General features: G+C 35.9%; 1 protein-coding gene and 1 non-coding gene across 2 annotated transcripts; both read right to left on the bottom strand.

The window, feature by feature from the left end:
* Positions 1-5,711: 5,711 nt before the first annotated feature.
* Positions 5,712-5,784, bottom strand: Trnaa-agc (transfer RNA alanine (anticodon AGC)). Its single transcript has one exon. It is a non-coding gene; the product is annotated as a tRNA-Ala (tRNA).
* Positions 5,785-8,207: 2,423 nt separating this feature from the next.
* Positions 8,208-17,365, bottom strand: LOC106137014 (methylcrotonoyl-CoA carboxylase subunit alpha, mitochondrial). Its single transcript, XM_060954454.1, has 14 exons — positions 16,937-17,365; positions 16,632-16,830; positions 16,113-16,330; positions 15,786-15,933; positions 15,367-15,504; positions 14,544-14,639; positions 13,776-13,959; positions 13,215-13,405; positions 12,745-12,876; positions 12,257-12,427; positions 11,265-11,388; positions 10,873-11,066; positions 10,013-10,147; positions 8,208-9,530 (listed from the first exon to the last, which is right to left on the bottom strand). The coding sequence occupies exons 1-14, from the start codon at positions 16,966-16,968 to the stop codon at positions 9,369-9,371; spliced, it is 2,124 nt and encodes a 707-aa protein (XP_060810437.1). The 5' UTR covers positions 16,969-17,365; the 3' UTR covers positions 8,208-9,368.
* Positions 17,366-17,570: the final 205 nt, after the last annotated feature.

Genomic DNA, 17,570 nt, shown 5'->3' with positions numbered 1-17,570 from the left:
TACAAGCCAGCGCAGAACCTAATGTATACAGTAGTCTAAGACACTGGTACACGATAACAAAGATCAAGGCGCTCGGATATGGACAGTTGGTACTGTTGGCAATCTGAATACAACGTCATTTATTTCAAGGTAAGCGAAAGCGAATTATCAGCGGCTTATCAAACTGTCCATTAGTGTCCATGCAGGCTCCCTTATGTCGCAATAATCACTAATTACAATGACTTGGGTATGATGAAATTTACTGCGAAAAAATCCTTGCGAGGTAGACAGAGCCAACAGTCTTAAAATAAACTGAAAGTCCACGTACAGCTGTGTGGCTTATGATGGAATCGAGATTCAAATAGTGACAAGTTGCTTTGCTAGTCCACTGCCTACAAGAAGTAAGTAACGTAAAGTAAATCAATAGAGAGAATAGGTCGGAAGCTTTAATGTTTTATTTTGCAGTACTATTGTTAAAAATTACCCTATTCAAAACAGTGTTACCTGTCCCATCCTTTAAAAAAAAATGTTATAACAAAGATGAAGTAATATTGGCGCAAAACCCTAAGAAATAGGCGGTGTCTATTTGAAAGGGCACTTCCCCGAAAATGGATTTTTTTTAATGTAATGTTAAAAATAAAGAGACAGTGTCGAAAATAATTAAGACATTGATTAGACTGGAGTAACAGCATATATCAATGTATTTAAAATATTTCTTTGCAAGATAGCATATCACATACAAGTAGACTACAATGGAAATGATTGCAAGATACGTGTTGTTCAAATGGGATTGATTACCTTTATCTTTTTTTTACCTATTGGATACAAAGATCATTTTATCAGCAAAAAATAGATTCAGCGTTGGCTCAATAAAATTAAGATACAGTTTTGCAGTCAATATCCGACAATTTCACAATTTTTTTTAATTACTATTATATTTTAAAAGTACTCATTATTTAACTACTCGTACTATGTGCTAAAGTGAAGGTTTATTTATGTCAAACCTCGTTTGTATTGTGCCAATTATCCTGACAAATTAAGACTTTTATGAATTCATGATATGCTAAAATAGAGTACGGAGTGAGTGGACAAATGATCCTGAATTGCGTTAGTTACGAAGCTCCCCTGAAGAAAGTACTTATGTAGAGATCTTGCCAAGTGCAAAGATGTAGTCTCTGCTTACCTCTACAGGAAAGAGGCGTGATTTTCATATAATGTTCATAATATGTTAAAACATATTTTATTGGTTCATGAATTTCCCAACCTTTAGAGTGTATAGCTACTTGTGCTAGCACAAATATCACGTGTTACCATTTATCTTGCATTAAAATGTAATCTAAACACGTTTTCAATACGTATTGAACTAATTTATCGCAGTTATTATGAAACACATGCACAATATTTATCAAGAAAGTTATTATGAAAGTTATATTACCAATTTCATGTATTTTAAAAGATGATAGAAATGTTTCTTAATTTGACCTAAAATTTATGTATATCAATTTAACGATTGTTATAATACCTACCGACATTCCAAATTTGCTGAAAGCGACCTTTGTGGCGTAGCGGTAGTTGTTGCTTGCTCGTGTGTGAGACATAAGATCCTGAGCTCGAGTCCCGTTCTGGTCATAGTGGCTAAGCGTGTCTCAACAGAAGTTTTCACATTAAAAGGTCTTCTGGACGAAGAAAGTAGTTTAGGACGAAGAAAGCAGTTTAGAGTTTATTTTTATCTATATTTCCATGTAATGAGCGATTGATTAACACAGTTATACACTCACAACGATTGGACCACAGAAATCTGAATTTCGAATATGTTTGGTCTAGGTACCTTAACTTAATTTCAATAAACCATTTTTTATACTCGGAGAACAAATTTACCTAATAACATAAAAAATAATATCTCTAAAGTAAAAATCTGTTCCTAAAAATCATACAAATCGGAATTAGGTACGCCGATTCTATTGTAAGAATGTTTAAAGGAGATTCTATCCGCAGATTTCTTTGTCATTTGTTATAACGATTTGTTGTGTAACTCTCTAAGAAGCTGTATAGAATATAACGAAAGTGGAAGGCGTAGCGTCATGGCGATGTAACAATCATCAAAACTTTCCAGAGACCAAACGGGGTCAATAGTGAAAGCCGCATCCAGATAGTATCAGCAATTTTTGATACTGATTGCGAATCACCATCTCTTCTTATTGGTGTAATTGAATTTTATTGAATACTTATCTTATTGAAATTGATGTAGTATAATATAGTACGTCTTTGTATAATTACATCGCGTGAAATTCGCCAATGGACAATCGAATAATAATACCAAATTGGTGAAGTCTTTAGTTTAGTCTTTCTTAAGCGGCCCCTATTCAGAGAAAGAGTGAATAATGCTTAGGTTTTAATGTAATCAGTAAAAGCACTTAAAATAAACCCGAAAACTAAGTCCTTGCGGGAATTAGACCTCATAAGCTTATAAGATATCTTTTTGGTATTTTCTATGGTTACAAAAATACATTTAATTTGCAGTAACTAGCACTATTCTGCCACTTCATAAATGAAAGCGTGTTAAGTTGAGAGTAACCAATCTTCCTTGCCATACCCAATGTCTCAATCAATCGCCCTTAAGTCGCTTGTTTTCGACAAAGATTAAAATATTCCTTTTTTTTTGAAACAATGACCGTTCTATTCAAAAATCTCTCCAGTCCCGACGGTTGATCCCGGCGGGGTCGGTCGCCCCCAGGTGTTCGGTGCATTCAACTTTTTGCTCCAGAACCTGTTACTGGCATCTCCTCAAGCCGGTAATAGACCTTTCACAATAGTATTTTGAAATTGCAGTAATATTATAAAATAATTCCAAACATAATTTTTCGAGACATTTGGCCCTGACTCCCCGCAAAGGATGAAGACGTGATAAAAAATCGAAATGAACAATTACTTCTAGCGTGGAATGAAGTATTTAAGTTTTCATATGAATGCCTAAATAAAAATGTTAAATGTCACAGTTGCTCTAAATAAGAATATTGGCAGACCTTGGCCATCCGAGGTCGAGTCAATAAAGCTTCGCTTGTTATGAAACGGTCAAGGCTTATGAAAAAATTTACCCAAGTTCTTGTCTTTTTTTACTGAATATCTCCAACACTGGACTATTGGATGGCAAGTTGCCTTTGTTCAATTTACCTCTCCAACGCACATTTATATTCCTTTTACAAACATAATGTGATAAATTTTACAGGGTTACAACGTATGAAGTCAAATTTTTTCATTGTGCTGATAAGAATCTATTTCAGTCTATTTTAAGTGAATAAACTTCACTTTTTTTGAAAATAATAAGGTTTAATAAAATATTAATGGAGATGTCGCTATGTGTCTTCTATGTGTGCACGGTCCTTACATTCTCATAAAGTTAGGGTAACTTTGAACCAATGGGAGCCTGGCATGTCAGTCACGTGGTTTTGTTATGGCGATCAGCTGTTGTAGGAATGTGCACAAAAAACGTCAACAAACCAGGGTCCCCCAAATCCAAGCAGGTAACCAGACTGTGTAAGTATGTTTTATTCAGGGAGTTTGATGTTTTTATACAAAGGAATATTTAATTAGTACGATTAACTTACAAGTAAATTGGCAAGAATTAAAAAAATATAATAAATGTGTCACATGAAAGAGCAGAATAGAAAATTAAAGCGATAAAAATCAGAGGCATTCTGTTGAATGGATTCATACAAATCTTTTCTATATAGAAAGTGGGATAAAACACCAAATAGAAGGTTATATTAGTATCACTTAAGATTATTTAATACACGATATTAATTTTTTTCTTATTCTTATTATGCAATAAAAAAGCGCGCCAATCGAATGTTGTCATGTTATTGTGGTTTGGCAATTTCCCATAGTATGGAACTATGCAGCGGTAAAAGAACCTTGGAACAAATATCTATGCGAACGTCGTATCTGAAACCGCATGATAATACTGAGGTTGAGACGACCGCGATTTTCATGATAACAATTTTATAGTTGTTTTTAAGTTTTGGTTACTACACGTTCCTCCTACCTACTAAATTAATTCAAACTCATCCTAAGTTATGTTAAAATTCGTCAATGTATTGTTTTGTGATGGAATTAACATTAAGACGTGAGAGTTTGCTAGTTCATCGTTTAAAATAGAAAGTTCAATATTACATCGTAGGTTTTTTTTATTCGCCACAAGATCAGCATGGGTGCTTGCACTAGATGTGTTCATTCAAATTTGTCTCCATTTACGATATTTCCCTTTACAACGAAAAATCGGCCTGTGTGGCGCAGCGGTAGTACGCTTGTCCGTGACACCGGAGGTCCCGGGTTCGAATCCCGGCCAGGGCATGATGAGAAAAGAACTTTTTCTGCTAGGCCTGGGTCTTGGATGTTTATCTGTATAAGTATGTATTATAAAATATAGTATCGTTGAGTTAGTATCTCGTAACACAAATCTCGAACTTACTTCGAGGCTAATTTAATATGTGTAATTTGTCCCGTATCTATATATTTATATTTACTAAACTGAATGATAATACTACACACCACACCTTACCTACATTTAAGAGCCCAAAAAATTGTTTACCTGTGTAAATGGATGGATAAAATATTTTACAATGTACTTACTTACTTGAGAAATTTCGGTTCAAAGTTCATGTTGAATCTGTAATGTTACTCGTTTCAAGGCTTTGTTTTTCATTAAATAAAAGTGCTTCATTGAACTTTAGGGCCACAGGTTGCACAAGGTCTGCTTCACACAACAAGGCCGTGTCAGGGACGAGACCCAGACGTGGTTCGTAATAAAATTTTGTTCCATACATTTGGTATTTCTTTAGCCGGCACTGTGGAATATAAGAACTCCATTTATTTCCCATAGATGTTGTAACAAAGGAGTGTGCCGTGTGGTTACTGACCACTCCATCTCTTTCCCATGGATGTCGTAAAAGGCGTTGGAATAGGAACAAGCTAATGCACCATTTATTATAATCCGATACGGGTTAGGGTCACACGGGACTCCTCTTTTTCTTCTTCCTGTTAGCTTCGTGTTTCGTTATTTTCTTGTAAATAGGTATAAATAAACTATTCTATAATATCAATATTCTACTATCTGACTGAGTCTTGTTTCCAAGAAGAAGACATCCCTAGATAAGGCTATTGTATCGTTATCACTACGATATGTGTTGACTTTATAATATTGTAGCAAATCACACACCTCTAAGATAAAGCTTGCTTTTAATACAAAGTGTCTTTTAATACAAATGGCATTGTTTTATGAAGGGAGTCCTTCAAAATACCTGAGTGCTGTCTGGGTTATCGTTTACTCGGGTCAATGATTACAACGCCTCAACTTAGACTTACGACACGACAAATTACATTAAATGCCAAAATATTTCTGAGTGCTAAGAAGCCACTTCGATGTATACAGACTAGTGTTAATTTTGGTTACATATATATAAGTAGGTACATATATTAAAGTGTACATATTAGTAATTAGGGGTAAAATATCAAATATAGCTCCAGCCCACGGTTGTGCTCGCGTGTGTAACATAACGTATTGATTACCGTAAAATTTCATACAAATCCGTTCAGTAACTATGCGTAACTGTGTAAACATCTTACAAAGCAACATTTAGCATAAATCACCAGATAAATATTTTTAAAAATATATAAAAACTAAAGATAAAAGAAATAAATAAAAATATTATATAAAAAAAGTGTTTTAAAAAAGTTGGAGGCGCCGGGTATCGATCCCGGTACCTCTCGCATGCTAAGCGAGCGCTCTACCATCTGAGCTACGCCCCCGATACTAGTGCTGGCGAAATATTGGTTGAGTTTCATGACTAAGATCTCAATTATGACTTTTAAAATTATGCTCTGCATGACAAAACCATGACAATGACAAGGTTTCTTATCATCATGGTTATCAAAGTGTTGTGAATGTATCTTTTTATTCTTGCTATTATGCCTTTCAAATCAGTATCTATGTGTTATATTATATCATCAGTCACTATCACTACATTTATATACTTAAGACCTCCTATTTTCTGTCTGTTTATATGCGCTGATCTTGGGAAGTACAGGACTGATTTTGTTCCTGTTTGAAATGTTGGAAAGTTGATGTCTGAGGCAGGTTTATTCCTGTGAATGCTACCCGTGCGAAGCTGGGGTAGGCCACTAGTTGTGAATAAAAGATAGGTACCTAGGTTTCAATAACCCATTCGTAGTACCTACCTAGAATCATAAAATTTTCTTTTACCTATAAACCATGGCAGTTCAATGTTGTATAGTTTTAAGCAAATAATAAATCTTTCGGTAAAATGCTACAATGAAAGAGTTACTAATTATACAAGAAAAAGAGGAAATTAAAGGTTTATTGAAATGCTAAAGTAGATTTATATTTTATAAGGTTTCCCAAATTAACCAGACATTGTCCAACCTTTGCCCCCCCCCCCCCCCCCCCTCTCCCCACCCAAGCCAAAAATAGCGTACCTAATACATGAATGGAGATAAGGTATTGACTTTGCTAAAACGACATTTTAGGAAACTTACCAAAAAAATATTTTTAGTAAGTTCTTCAGCTTCATGAATGGAAAACAGCATCGTATAGTTTTGACGTCAATGTTGTTATAAAATTGAGACAATGTAAACGTTGCGTTACACGTTTTTGTAGCGAGTCGCGTGCCAGAGCCTGCTTCAAGGTGAAACTGCCGCGTAGTAGCTCGCGTCTATAACTAAAATAAATATAAAATGGAATGGATTCTCACTTGATTTATAGGTAAATTTTTTTTTCTCACCTAATGTGTTTTCTCGTTATCTTTCATTATTATCATCCTCTGCAATCTTGAACGGGGAATTTACTTTAAACTTGATTGGTTCATCATGGTTATACATAATGTACATAAAAAGAGCACCTTTTATATCACATAAAAAGAGCACCATTTTACACTACTCAAAATTACATGCATAAAACCATGCCATTTTCCCGGAAGGGTAGGTAAGGCTGCCTCTGTAAGGGTACTTTTTCTGTAGGGTATCCTTTTGTACGCTCATTATTTGTGTCATTGCAGATTTCGCCGGTATGTTTACATTACAATACGCGGACGTCGGTAGACCTTGCGGCGGAATGAACAGAAACTGCTAAACACGATTTCGTGTTCTCTTACTACGGCTAACAAGATTTACGTCTTAAAACAATAGACTGACAAGGTCGAAAATCTTATTGTGCACCAGGAAATGTGATGAGAAATCAGGTAAGTAGGAAGGTCTATTGCGTACAAAATTTTACTTACAAACTGAGAAGTACGAAGAAGTTCAGGATGTCTTTTAATTCATTATGAAGATCCTTTAAAATTTATATAAGTACAAAGTTAGATATATATTTAAATGTGAATACAATACATATACAAGAATCAGGTCAATCTGAAAACGATAATTTTCATCTTGGCCTGACCAAGATGGAAGAACCAGGGGCCTTATTTTTACCACTGTGTCACTACACTACTCCCTGTTATGTTGTATTCAGTTTAACTCTTTTTGTAAACTTTCCCAAAAAGCGGTTTAAAATACTAAACAGAAATAATATTTTTTAATTATACAGTATTAAAGAGAAGAGCAAATATATTTCCTTTCCATGCCTCATTACAACCGACGTCATTAATGCCTTTGTTGAAATTTTTTTTTGAGAAATTTTGCATTTCTTTGTAATTTCTCGGGCGTTGTGCCAAACTGTGCACTAATTGTATTCTTAGAACGACTCTTTTGAGGTAAGCCGAGGTAAGTGGCATCGGTCAATGTCAAAATACCAATTTATTTTGTAAACAATGACCTGCAATTCCTGAACGGTCCTTTATCAAATGAAATTCAGGGAGTAATTTTGTAGTTATACGGATAGAATTACGGTAGGTATGTATGCAACTTGTTATGCAACCATCACAGATGAATACTCCTAATGGATCAGATGTTGCCATACCATTCCACAAAATATGCAATTAGGACTGCAATTTTTTTTAATAAAAATTCGGACAGTCGGCACGCTATCTTATCTGGTACTCTATAGATACATGGTGTGCCTTTTCACAATTTGTATTAAAATGATTATTTTACAAGTTATATGTTTTTAATAACAAAATAAAATATACATATATTTCTTAAAAATATTTAACAAAATATATTATTTTAATGTTTTACACAGATGATATTTTTGGTAATAAATCTGTTTTAGTATAAAAAATTTCAGTTATTTCATAAAAACTGTTTCAATCATTTTATAATAATAAAGTAAGTAAACAAGGTTGAGAATCGCATGATAATATATAAAAAATATTTCTTAGGTACATCCATGTATGAAAACTATGTATATTGACAAGTTGTTAACTTACAACTATAGGAATGTAAATCGTGTAAAAACAACTTAATATAAATAAAAATTAAGACAATCGCAACTGTAATAAAGTTCTAAATGTTTAAACATAATTGGTGACAAAATAAAATAATTAAAAGTACAAAACGGGCAATAAGAATATAACAATTATTTGTAAGAAAACGCCAAGGGAATGCCATTATTTTGAATAAATGTATATACCTATATTAAATTACTTATACATAATTCGTTTTTATATAAATTTCAATAACAATGTTCGACTAGTAATTTCCCTGAATATTTAACGGTCAAAGTAAAAACCTATATATATGCGCGTGAAACATAACATTTTAACGTAAGCATATAATATTTTATTAATAGGTGAAATTCTAGTCATCATATCAGTTTCAGTTAATTTACACTTTGTTCCTCATAATAAATGTAAATATTACACACATAGCCATTAATGCACCGTAAAAAGTTACAAAGTAAAGCCACACATGGAACCCCTTTTGCTTAATGGCAGCTAAGGCACTACACCACGCACCCATCCGTTATACGGTATACCGACAACACACTAGGTAAAAAAAAATTAACATACAAAATGTGGCCAGCCAGTACTAAATAATTAATTGATTAATAAAAACGTATTCTTTAACCTCAACTGGCACTAACAATAGTTTTGGAGGCGAACCTTCCTTATCACATCAGCTATGGCGGCCACAAAGCTGTCACCAGACCTAAACTAATTTTATGATCAGCCAGTATTAAAGAATTTTAACATTTATCAAGCTCAAGTGGCCGCTTACATTCAATTTGCATCAACAGAATTAAAATTAATCGCTTTAAACAGAGTAATAATACAACAAAGACCAGTTTTTAATGTAAATATCACATATTAAATCAATAATGTATAACGAGCAACAACATTGCTTTTCCCAAAGATTAAGAGCTATTTCCAGCTAGCTTTATCCAATTTAATAAACTAAAAAATATCCCTGTCCAATAATAACTATTAATAATAACCTTAAGCACTGTCTGTTTGTAGTTTAACAATAACAGCGCCTTTTCCAACGGAATCGCCTTGTTTGACATCGGCCACTTCGGCCACTACGCCATCGCGAGGACATCGCACCACGTACTCCATTTTCATTGCTATCACCACGAAGAGGGGCTGGCCTTTTACAACCTGAGTGAAGAAGTAAACAAATGATCAGTAGGTTTAATAAAATCCATTCAAGACCGCGATCTAAAAGTAGTATGAATTAGTATCCCCTAATTCACTAACGTTGACAAAGCTTATTTTTTCTCTCTTTCTATCACTTCAAATAAACTCAAACAAATGATATCTTCTTAACGTTTGTGAATAAAGGGTAGTACTTGATAACTTTGGATTATCAGTCAAAAAGAATACGAACACTCCATCTCTTTTCCATGGATGTCGTTGAAGACAGCTAAGGGATAGGCTTACAAACTTGGGATTCCTCTTGTACGCGATGTGCTAGCAACCTGTCACTATTTGAATCTTAATTCCATCATAATGCTATACAGCTGAACGTGGCCCTTCAGTATTTTCAAGACTGTTGGCTCTGTCTTCCCCGCAGTGGATAAAGACTTGATTAAATGCATGTATATATGTAAAAAATGTGTTGAAGACGATGTTTTTCTCACCGTATCTCCTGCATTAACGAGAAGTCTTTCCATGACCCCGGGTGTGGGAGAGCTTGCGCTGTCTGCGGCCGCGGCGGCGGTGGTGCTCTGCGATTGGTACTTCGGCCGAGGGATTCTGACCACGGTTTGACCATTCTGCGGAAAATACATCATTACATAGTATAAAACAAAGTCGCTATTTTAGTCTGTTTGTCTGTATGCTTAAAATCTTTAAAATTACGCAACGGAATTTGATGCGGTTTTTTGTAACAGGTAGAGTGATTCAAGAGGAAGGTTTTTATGTATAATTTTTTCCGAATTTTGCACCCGTGCGAAGCCGGGGCGGGGGGTCGCTAGTAGTTTATATATTAGTCTTAGAGTGAAGTAATTAAGAGGCACCGTTTCAAGACAAAATTTAATAAAGTTTGATCTCTGTGAGAGCAGGATGGGGCGATAACTATGACGTGGGGGCGATAAAGACAAGACCATAAAATGTATTTGACATCTGTCATAGATCAAGTTTTATATTAGAAAAGAGTTACATTGTATTGAACAATAACGATTGTCTGAACTTATCTGACAGCACCTTGGATTTATCTGCAATATGTAGTGATTCCTGTCGTGTTAATGATATACACGAGCTCTGCCGTAACATTTGCCATCTCACTTTTACTTGTTACTTCGTTTTTCTTTCTTTATTAATAAAATACCTTCAGTTCATTACTATTATTGATACATTTTCTCTTTTCCCATTTAGTATCAGTACAACCTATAGCTGTTCAATATTTCGTTTACCATTGCTAAAGGCAACCTACTGAAGCACAACTAATAGCATTTTGGCCAGAATTTTAAGTATACCTAAGCGACACAATGGAAATCACCTCATCATAGACGTGTACTTCATCATCGTAGGTCAGAAAGCCGACCTCCCCGCTCCTGTCTCCGATCAGCGTGAACAGCCTCGTCCCGTGCTCGGTGCTACGAATCACCGCCTCGACTCGCCGCCACTCCCCGTCGTTCACTTGCACGTTGAAAGTGTTTGGTAGGATGTCGTACTCGATCGTTACTTTCACATCTGTAAAATTTTGTATTAAACAATATTTTCTTAGCTTTTTGCTCAATAACGTTTCCAGGAGTATGAATGTATGAATGAATGATCAAAATGAAACCTACTTATGACTTTGAACCTCAAACTGACAATTTTTTTTAATTGAAGAACATTTCAGTCTTTTTGCCGTAAAAGTGTAACTATTATAAATATAAATCTACTTACCGTTTTCACCAAAGCGTAATGGAATAGTTTTCTTGAGCTGATAGTTGGGTCGCCATGCAGCTGCGTCAACGGTTATTCCTTTCCAACTGTCATTAGAAGAGTTGTTTCTTTGAGAATTCAAAATCTGAAAATTTAAGAATAATTCCTACTTTCGATTACTTTTTACTATCAGGAATGTGCTATTGTTTCTCTCTAAGAAATTATTTTATCACTAAGGTATAAGCTTGATCTGGTTTGCACAGGGAGATATGAATCACGAACCTTAACAAGGCAATTGTCATATCATCTCTATTTGCCTGTAAAGTTAACCGCATAGTAAGCGAGATCTTTTATTAATGTTAGACACGTTTACATGATATTAATTATGGATATAGTTGCCTGAATTACAAGGTTTTCTCGAGATGTTTTCTCTTACCAATTAACACTCAAACAACGCCGACACGCCGGACAGACGTAGCAAGAAGTTCACAGTAGTAGGCAATTAAACTACTCTTTGACTTACAATAATTTATTTATATACTATACTCACATAGCCAAGAGCCGCTTATATGGCGCAGTGATTGCTAGGCCTCGTGTTGCGGTGTGCATGTCGCCCGATACGAACGGTATTGCGCCGGACAGACGTAGCAAGAGTCAGCATATAACTGCTCTTTAAAACTAATGGTTCGGTCATGTGGAGAGGATGAATGAAAGCAGGTTGACTAAGCAGATATACAAGGAGAGTGGGGAAAGGTCGGAGTGGGAAGACCTAGACGAACGATCTCGATCAAATTAAGGACGTCTTGGTAAAGGGTCAGGTCAAAAGTACCCGAAGCCGCCGAGCTTGCATGAAGAGAGTTATGAATGTGGATGAAGCGAAGGAAGTATGCAGAGATCGTGGCAAGTGGAAAGAGGTAGTCTCTGCCTACCCCTCCGGGAAAGAGGCGTGATTTATGTATATTATGTATATGTATGTATGTTAAAACTAATACGTTTAGGTGCATTATACTCACATAGCCAAGGGCCGCTTGTATGGCGCGTTGCTCAACCGCCGCGGCGTCAGTTGGCGGGAACAGCTCGGCCTCGTGCTGCGGTATGAACGCGGTGTGCACGTCGCCCGACACGAACGCGCACGCGCCGGACAGGCGTAGCAAGAAGTTCACGTTCGTTTCTAGACCCGCGACCTGCCATGAAATTAAGGAAAATTAAATAAATGAAAGAAAAAGTAAGTATAATGGACGATTGATATGTTGTTTCTGGCAGAGTTAAAAAGAACAATTGTTTCATTTGGACTTTGAATTGAGATTATTTAATATAAATCTTTTGTTGTTTTAGGTATCTGCAATCAATTGGTCTTTTGCATTTTAAACAGATGTGTTGACGTTTCTAGTGAGGACATAAATATTAAAAAACAATAATATGAAAAGCTTTGCAGTTAGCTATGTGCGTTTTTCCTCTGAAAAAGTTAACTGCCAATTATAGCTCATAAAACCAAACTCGCCTGATATTCAGATAGCTTTGCTCTGGTCTTGGCTAAGGCTTCATGTCGATCTTTCCCCCATACCACCAACTTGGCAATCATCGGGTCGTAGTGGACTGACACTTCTTGACCTTCGCGCACGCCAGTCTCAATCTAAAAGAAAATTTCAATAATAAAAAAAAAACAGTTCTTCTATGTTCCTACATGCGATACTAACTTTTGCCCCTTTTATTGCCACCTACCATAGAATACTGGTTTTCCAGGGTATATATAAAGTAAGTTAAGTAGATAACAAACAAACAAACTTTCGCATTCATAATTTGGTTAGGATAGGATTGGGGCCTGACTTGTCGACGGCAGAACAAAACAAATCGGTCATTATTGATTTATAACTTATTTAAACTACCAACAACTCTCTCTACTTACTCACTCGGCTGGTTAGTATTTAAATCCGCATTTTAGTCATTTTCTTATAAGTTAGGGCTTCTTACCCGCACATTGTCTTCAGCCGTCGGCTGTCTCAGTCTATGCAATGTGCCGGCCCTAGGCAAGAATCCGGCGCCGGGCTCCTCCGCGTAGATGCGACACTCCACCGCGTGCCCGCGTCGTACTATCTCTGGCTGCGACACCGGCAGCGGCTCCCCGGCGGCCACGCGGAGCTGCCATTCTACTAGATCCGTGCCTATAGATATATAGACATGTATGATTAACTTATATTATCATTATCCCTACATATTATATAGTACACAGGTAAAGTCTTTATCCACTGCCGGGAGGACACATCGAATAGTCAAGAAACTTTAAGGACACGCTTAGTTACGCTTAGTGTCGGCTTAACGATGGAATTGACATTCAGAGGGAATGGATGAAAGCGCATTAGGAGTGTCGGTAAACGAACAGATATGGAACAACTTACTTAGCAGGTTAATCAGAAAAGTTAAAGTGTCTATAAGTGAGATGAGAGGAGATTGAAAAGAACTAACTAATGTGCCGACCCTATGTTAAAAGGGAGTCAAGGTATCGAAATATATTATCTGAACTATGTCTCATACCAGTGATCATCTCGGTGATGGGATGCTCAACCTGCAGCCGCGTGTTCATCTCCATGAAGTGGAACTCGTGCGTTGCTCTGTGCAGGATGAACTCCACCGTGCCCGCGCCCACGTAGCCCACCGCGCGGGCTGCGCGCACGGCGGCCTCGCCTATAGCACGCCTTGTTTCCTCTGAGAGACCGGGCTGTTATACGATAGGTAAATTAGCTTTGAAGTACCTAATGAGCGGCAGTAAAGTTCATTTTAAATAGGTAATTTATTTGAAGTCAACCAATGTTGTGAAACAAAAGATATGATTTAAATTTATGAATAAATGTTTTGAGTTTGAATTTTTAATTTGAAAATTCAGTCCTTAACTGATGTATCTCTTTGTGTCCCGTTTTTGCGTGTTTCGAGTTCTTTAAAAGACTTTCTCTTCATTTTAGCCTGGTCTTCGGCATCCTCAATTTATAAGCCCATTACCACATATATCGTGTTTGACGAGTTAAGCTGGGACTTTTTAGGTTTGCTCTTTTTGTTTGGGCTCGGTGGATGTGAACTAGCTTTAACCTAACTTAAATCCTATGGAGATTTGCAAAAGTTTTTAATAACTTTTAGCAAATCTATACAATGATTACATTCGTGCATTGATGTTAGTACTAGTAGTAGTACAACAGTATACAGATCCATATCCAGGAGAGAATACCGCGTTAAGAGGAAATCTCGAATGTTTTTCCGAGACCAGAAATAAACGCCAGTATTAAAATAAAGTATTTATGAAAAACTTACAGCAGGTGCCTCTTCTATGATCTTTTGGTGACGTCTTTGAACTGAACAGTCCCTCTCGAAAAGGTGAACTACATTGCCATGCATGTCAGCAAATACCTGGAAAATATGTAGACCCGGTTAAATGTCAAAGGTAGAAGAGGTATAAATCAGATAAGGGTTTTTGGTTCCGAGTTAGGATTTTACTGAAATTTATTTGGACAATTTATAATGGCGACTTCACACTTAATGAAAACTAAACCTAAAACTTAAACTAAACCTTTCGCTCATCATATTCCTATTTTCCTACTTGCATTCCCAACTGTTGCTTACATAGCTATTATAAAGGTTAACATACATACATAAGGTCACGTCTAGGTATATCCTTTGCGGAGTAAACAGAGCCAACAGTCTTGAAAAGACTAAAAAGCCACATTAAGCTTTATGGCCCATCGCCAACAAGAATCCTAAATTTATAAGCATTTTCCTTAGTCATGGAGTGTGAAAGACATGGAGTGGTCACTAAAGCAAGGTTAACATACATACATACATACATAAAATCACGCCTCTTTCCCGGAGGGGTAGGCAGAGACTACCTCTTTTCACTTGCCACGATCTCTGCATACTTCTTTCGCTTCGTCCACATTCATAACTCTCTTCATACAAGCTCGGCGGTTTCGGGTACTTTTGACCTGACCCTAAGCAAGGTTAACTTAAGATAAAAGTGATTTAAATGATTTTAAGCGTTTTTGCATTATTTACGAGTAGAACTATCTGCCTATTACTATCATTGATTATCTCTTGATTGGTTCTTTTTAGAAACATGTACATAATAAAATTATTATACCTGTACTTCCACATGCCTTGGATCAGTTATGTATTGTTCCAGCAGCATATTATCATCTCCAAATGATTTCATTGATTCCCTTTTAGCTGACTCTAATTGTGGCAAGAAATCTGCTTTTGTCATGGCTATTCTCATACCCTGGAATTCAAGCAAAAAGGAATGAAGTTGTTATTGTGTGAATGAGTATTCACCCTTGACCATGATCCAGGATTGGGTGAGTCAGGTTTTTTATATAAGCAACTCAAATATCTGTATCAAATAGCAGGTACCTATCGCTGTGATTTTTTATGATAACATAACACATATTCTGTAGACTATGCGGAAAAGAAATCCTAACCCTAATTGTACCATGGTTCTATATTCAGCTGATTATATGTATGTATGTATATATAAAGAATTAATAAATAGAACTTGCTTACCTTTCCACCACCTCCTCGCACAGCCTTGATCATAAGTGGGAAGCCAACTTTCTGGGCTTCAGACTGCAACCTCTCAACACTCTGGTCTTCACCATGGTACCCTCTTACAATTGGCACTCCAGCACTTGACATTATTGCTTTTGATGTACTAAAAACATAAAGGATAAAACTTTAAGATTGGTATTTATTTGTTGATATAACAAGAAACATATACACACTTTTCTACTCTACCTCTATTTATAGGTACATACTTTCTTACCAATCCTTTTTTTTTTAAACAAGCTTGACTGTCATGCAATGTTTAGATGAATAAAAACCACCCCTTACCTTTTTATGCCCATATCTCTTATTGCTTTTGGTGGAGGTCCAATAAAAATAATTCCTTCATTGGCACATTTCTCACAGAATTCTACATTTTCAGAAAGGAATCCATAGCCTGGATGAATGGCTTGACTGTTGGACTTTTTTGCTACCTCTAATATTTTGCCAGCATTCAGGTAGCTTTGAGATGAAGCTGCAGGTCCAATGTGATAAGCTTCATCTGCCTAAAAAATATATGCCAGCATTAAAAAAATTATAATTTTACAAATTTGTGACCTCTAAAATCCTTTCACAATAACATTGCCATTAGTTTTTCAGAAGTAAAGTTGACTACTTATAAAAATAAAACAAAAATTATAGACCACAGCTTTGCTAATTTAGCATCTTAACATACATACCTACATACATACAATCACGTCTATATCCCTTGCGGGGTAGACAGAGCCAACAGTCTTGAATAGGCTGACAGCCATGGTAAGCATCATGTTTTAGCATCTTAAAGTAGGAAATAAATTTATGAATTACCATTTCCACATGCATAGCATATTTGTCAGCATCAGAATACACGGCTACGGTTCTGATGCCCAGTTTCCGGGCCGTGCGTATCACTCTGCATGCTATCTCTCCTCGATTAGCAATAAGAATTTTGTTGATGTTCTGTCTTGTAACTTCTTTAAGTTGAGCATGGTTGAACCTTACTGTATATTGGAGCTTAAGAATGGTGCTGGAATTAAACAAAAAGGTATAAAATTAACTTAAGTATAAAATACTGTTACATTTACTGTGTAGGCATCTGTTTTACATATTATTACACGAAAAAATGACCTTACTAGATTTTATTCATCTGCCTCAAATAAGACATGATGATAGAATTGCGTCAACTGGGGAATTAAATAATACTGTTATTTAGGTATTTGTTCTTATCAAGACAAACGGCGTTGTTTGTTGATTACGCTCGTGTAGGCCGGCCCCTCGGTAACAAACAATTGTGTGATAGTGCGGTAACGCCGATAACAGTTCAAGAATATCATTAATATCTGTTAACTCATTATACCTACTAAATAAAGTTTTTCAAAAAGACAATAAATTTGAATAGCTTAGGGAAAGAAGTTAAAAAAATTATTATGATACTACAGGGGGTTCGTACTAATCCGAAATAAACAAAGCATATGTACAATATATTTTATTTAACTATGATTCCGTAGAAAAGCAAAACATTATCAAGAATGTTATCATTTTACTTGCTTTGTTAGCGTGACATGCAGTGACACATATGATAACTAAGTGTTACCAACACCTTTACTCATTAAAAAGGCTACCCAATTATTTAAAAAAATATTTGGCAACCTTGTTGGGATTGGGAATGAGGTCGGAATAAAAAGATGTTTTTATTTTAATCTACTTCGGCAAAGTCGGGATTAATTTTTTTTTAATTTTTTTATTCCTATTTGACAGTGGAAAGAT

The sequence above is a fragment of the Amyelois transitella genome, chromosome 4, assembly GCF_032362555.1.
Source record: "Amyelois transitella isolate CPQ chromosome 4, ilAmyTran1.1, whole genome shotgun sequence".
NCBI lineage: Eukaryota > Metazoa > Arthropoda > Insecta > Lepidoptera > Pyralidae > Amyelois > Amyelois transitella.
This window is presented reverse-complemented; position numbering and strand designations above follow the sequence as displayed.

Coding starts and splice junctions, on each gene's coding strand:
- LOC106137014 (XM_060954454.1), bottom strand. CDS start 16,968: ATGTCTTATTTGAGGCAGATGAATAAAATCTA. Junction 14,640..15,366: donor CAAGGCATGTGGAAGTACAG/GTATAATAATTT, acceptor CATATTTTCCAG/GTATTTGCTGACATGCATGG. Junction 12,877..13,214: donor CGGCTGAAGACAATGTGCGG/GTAAGAAGCCCT, acceptor ATTTTCTTTTAG/ATTGAGACTGGCGTGCGCGA.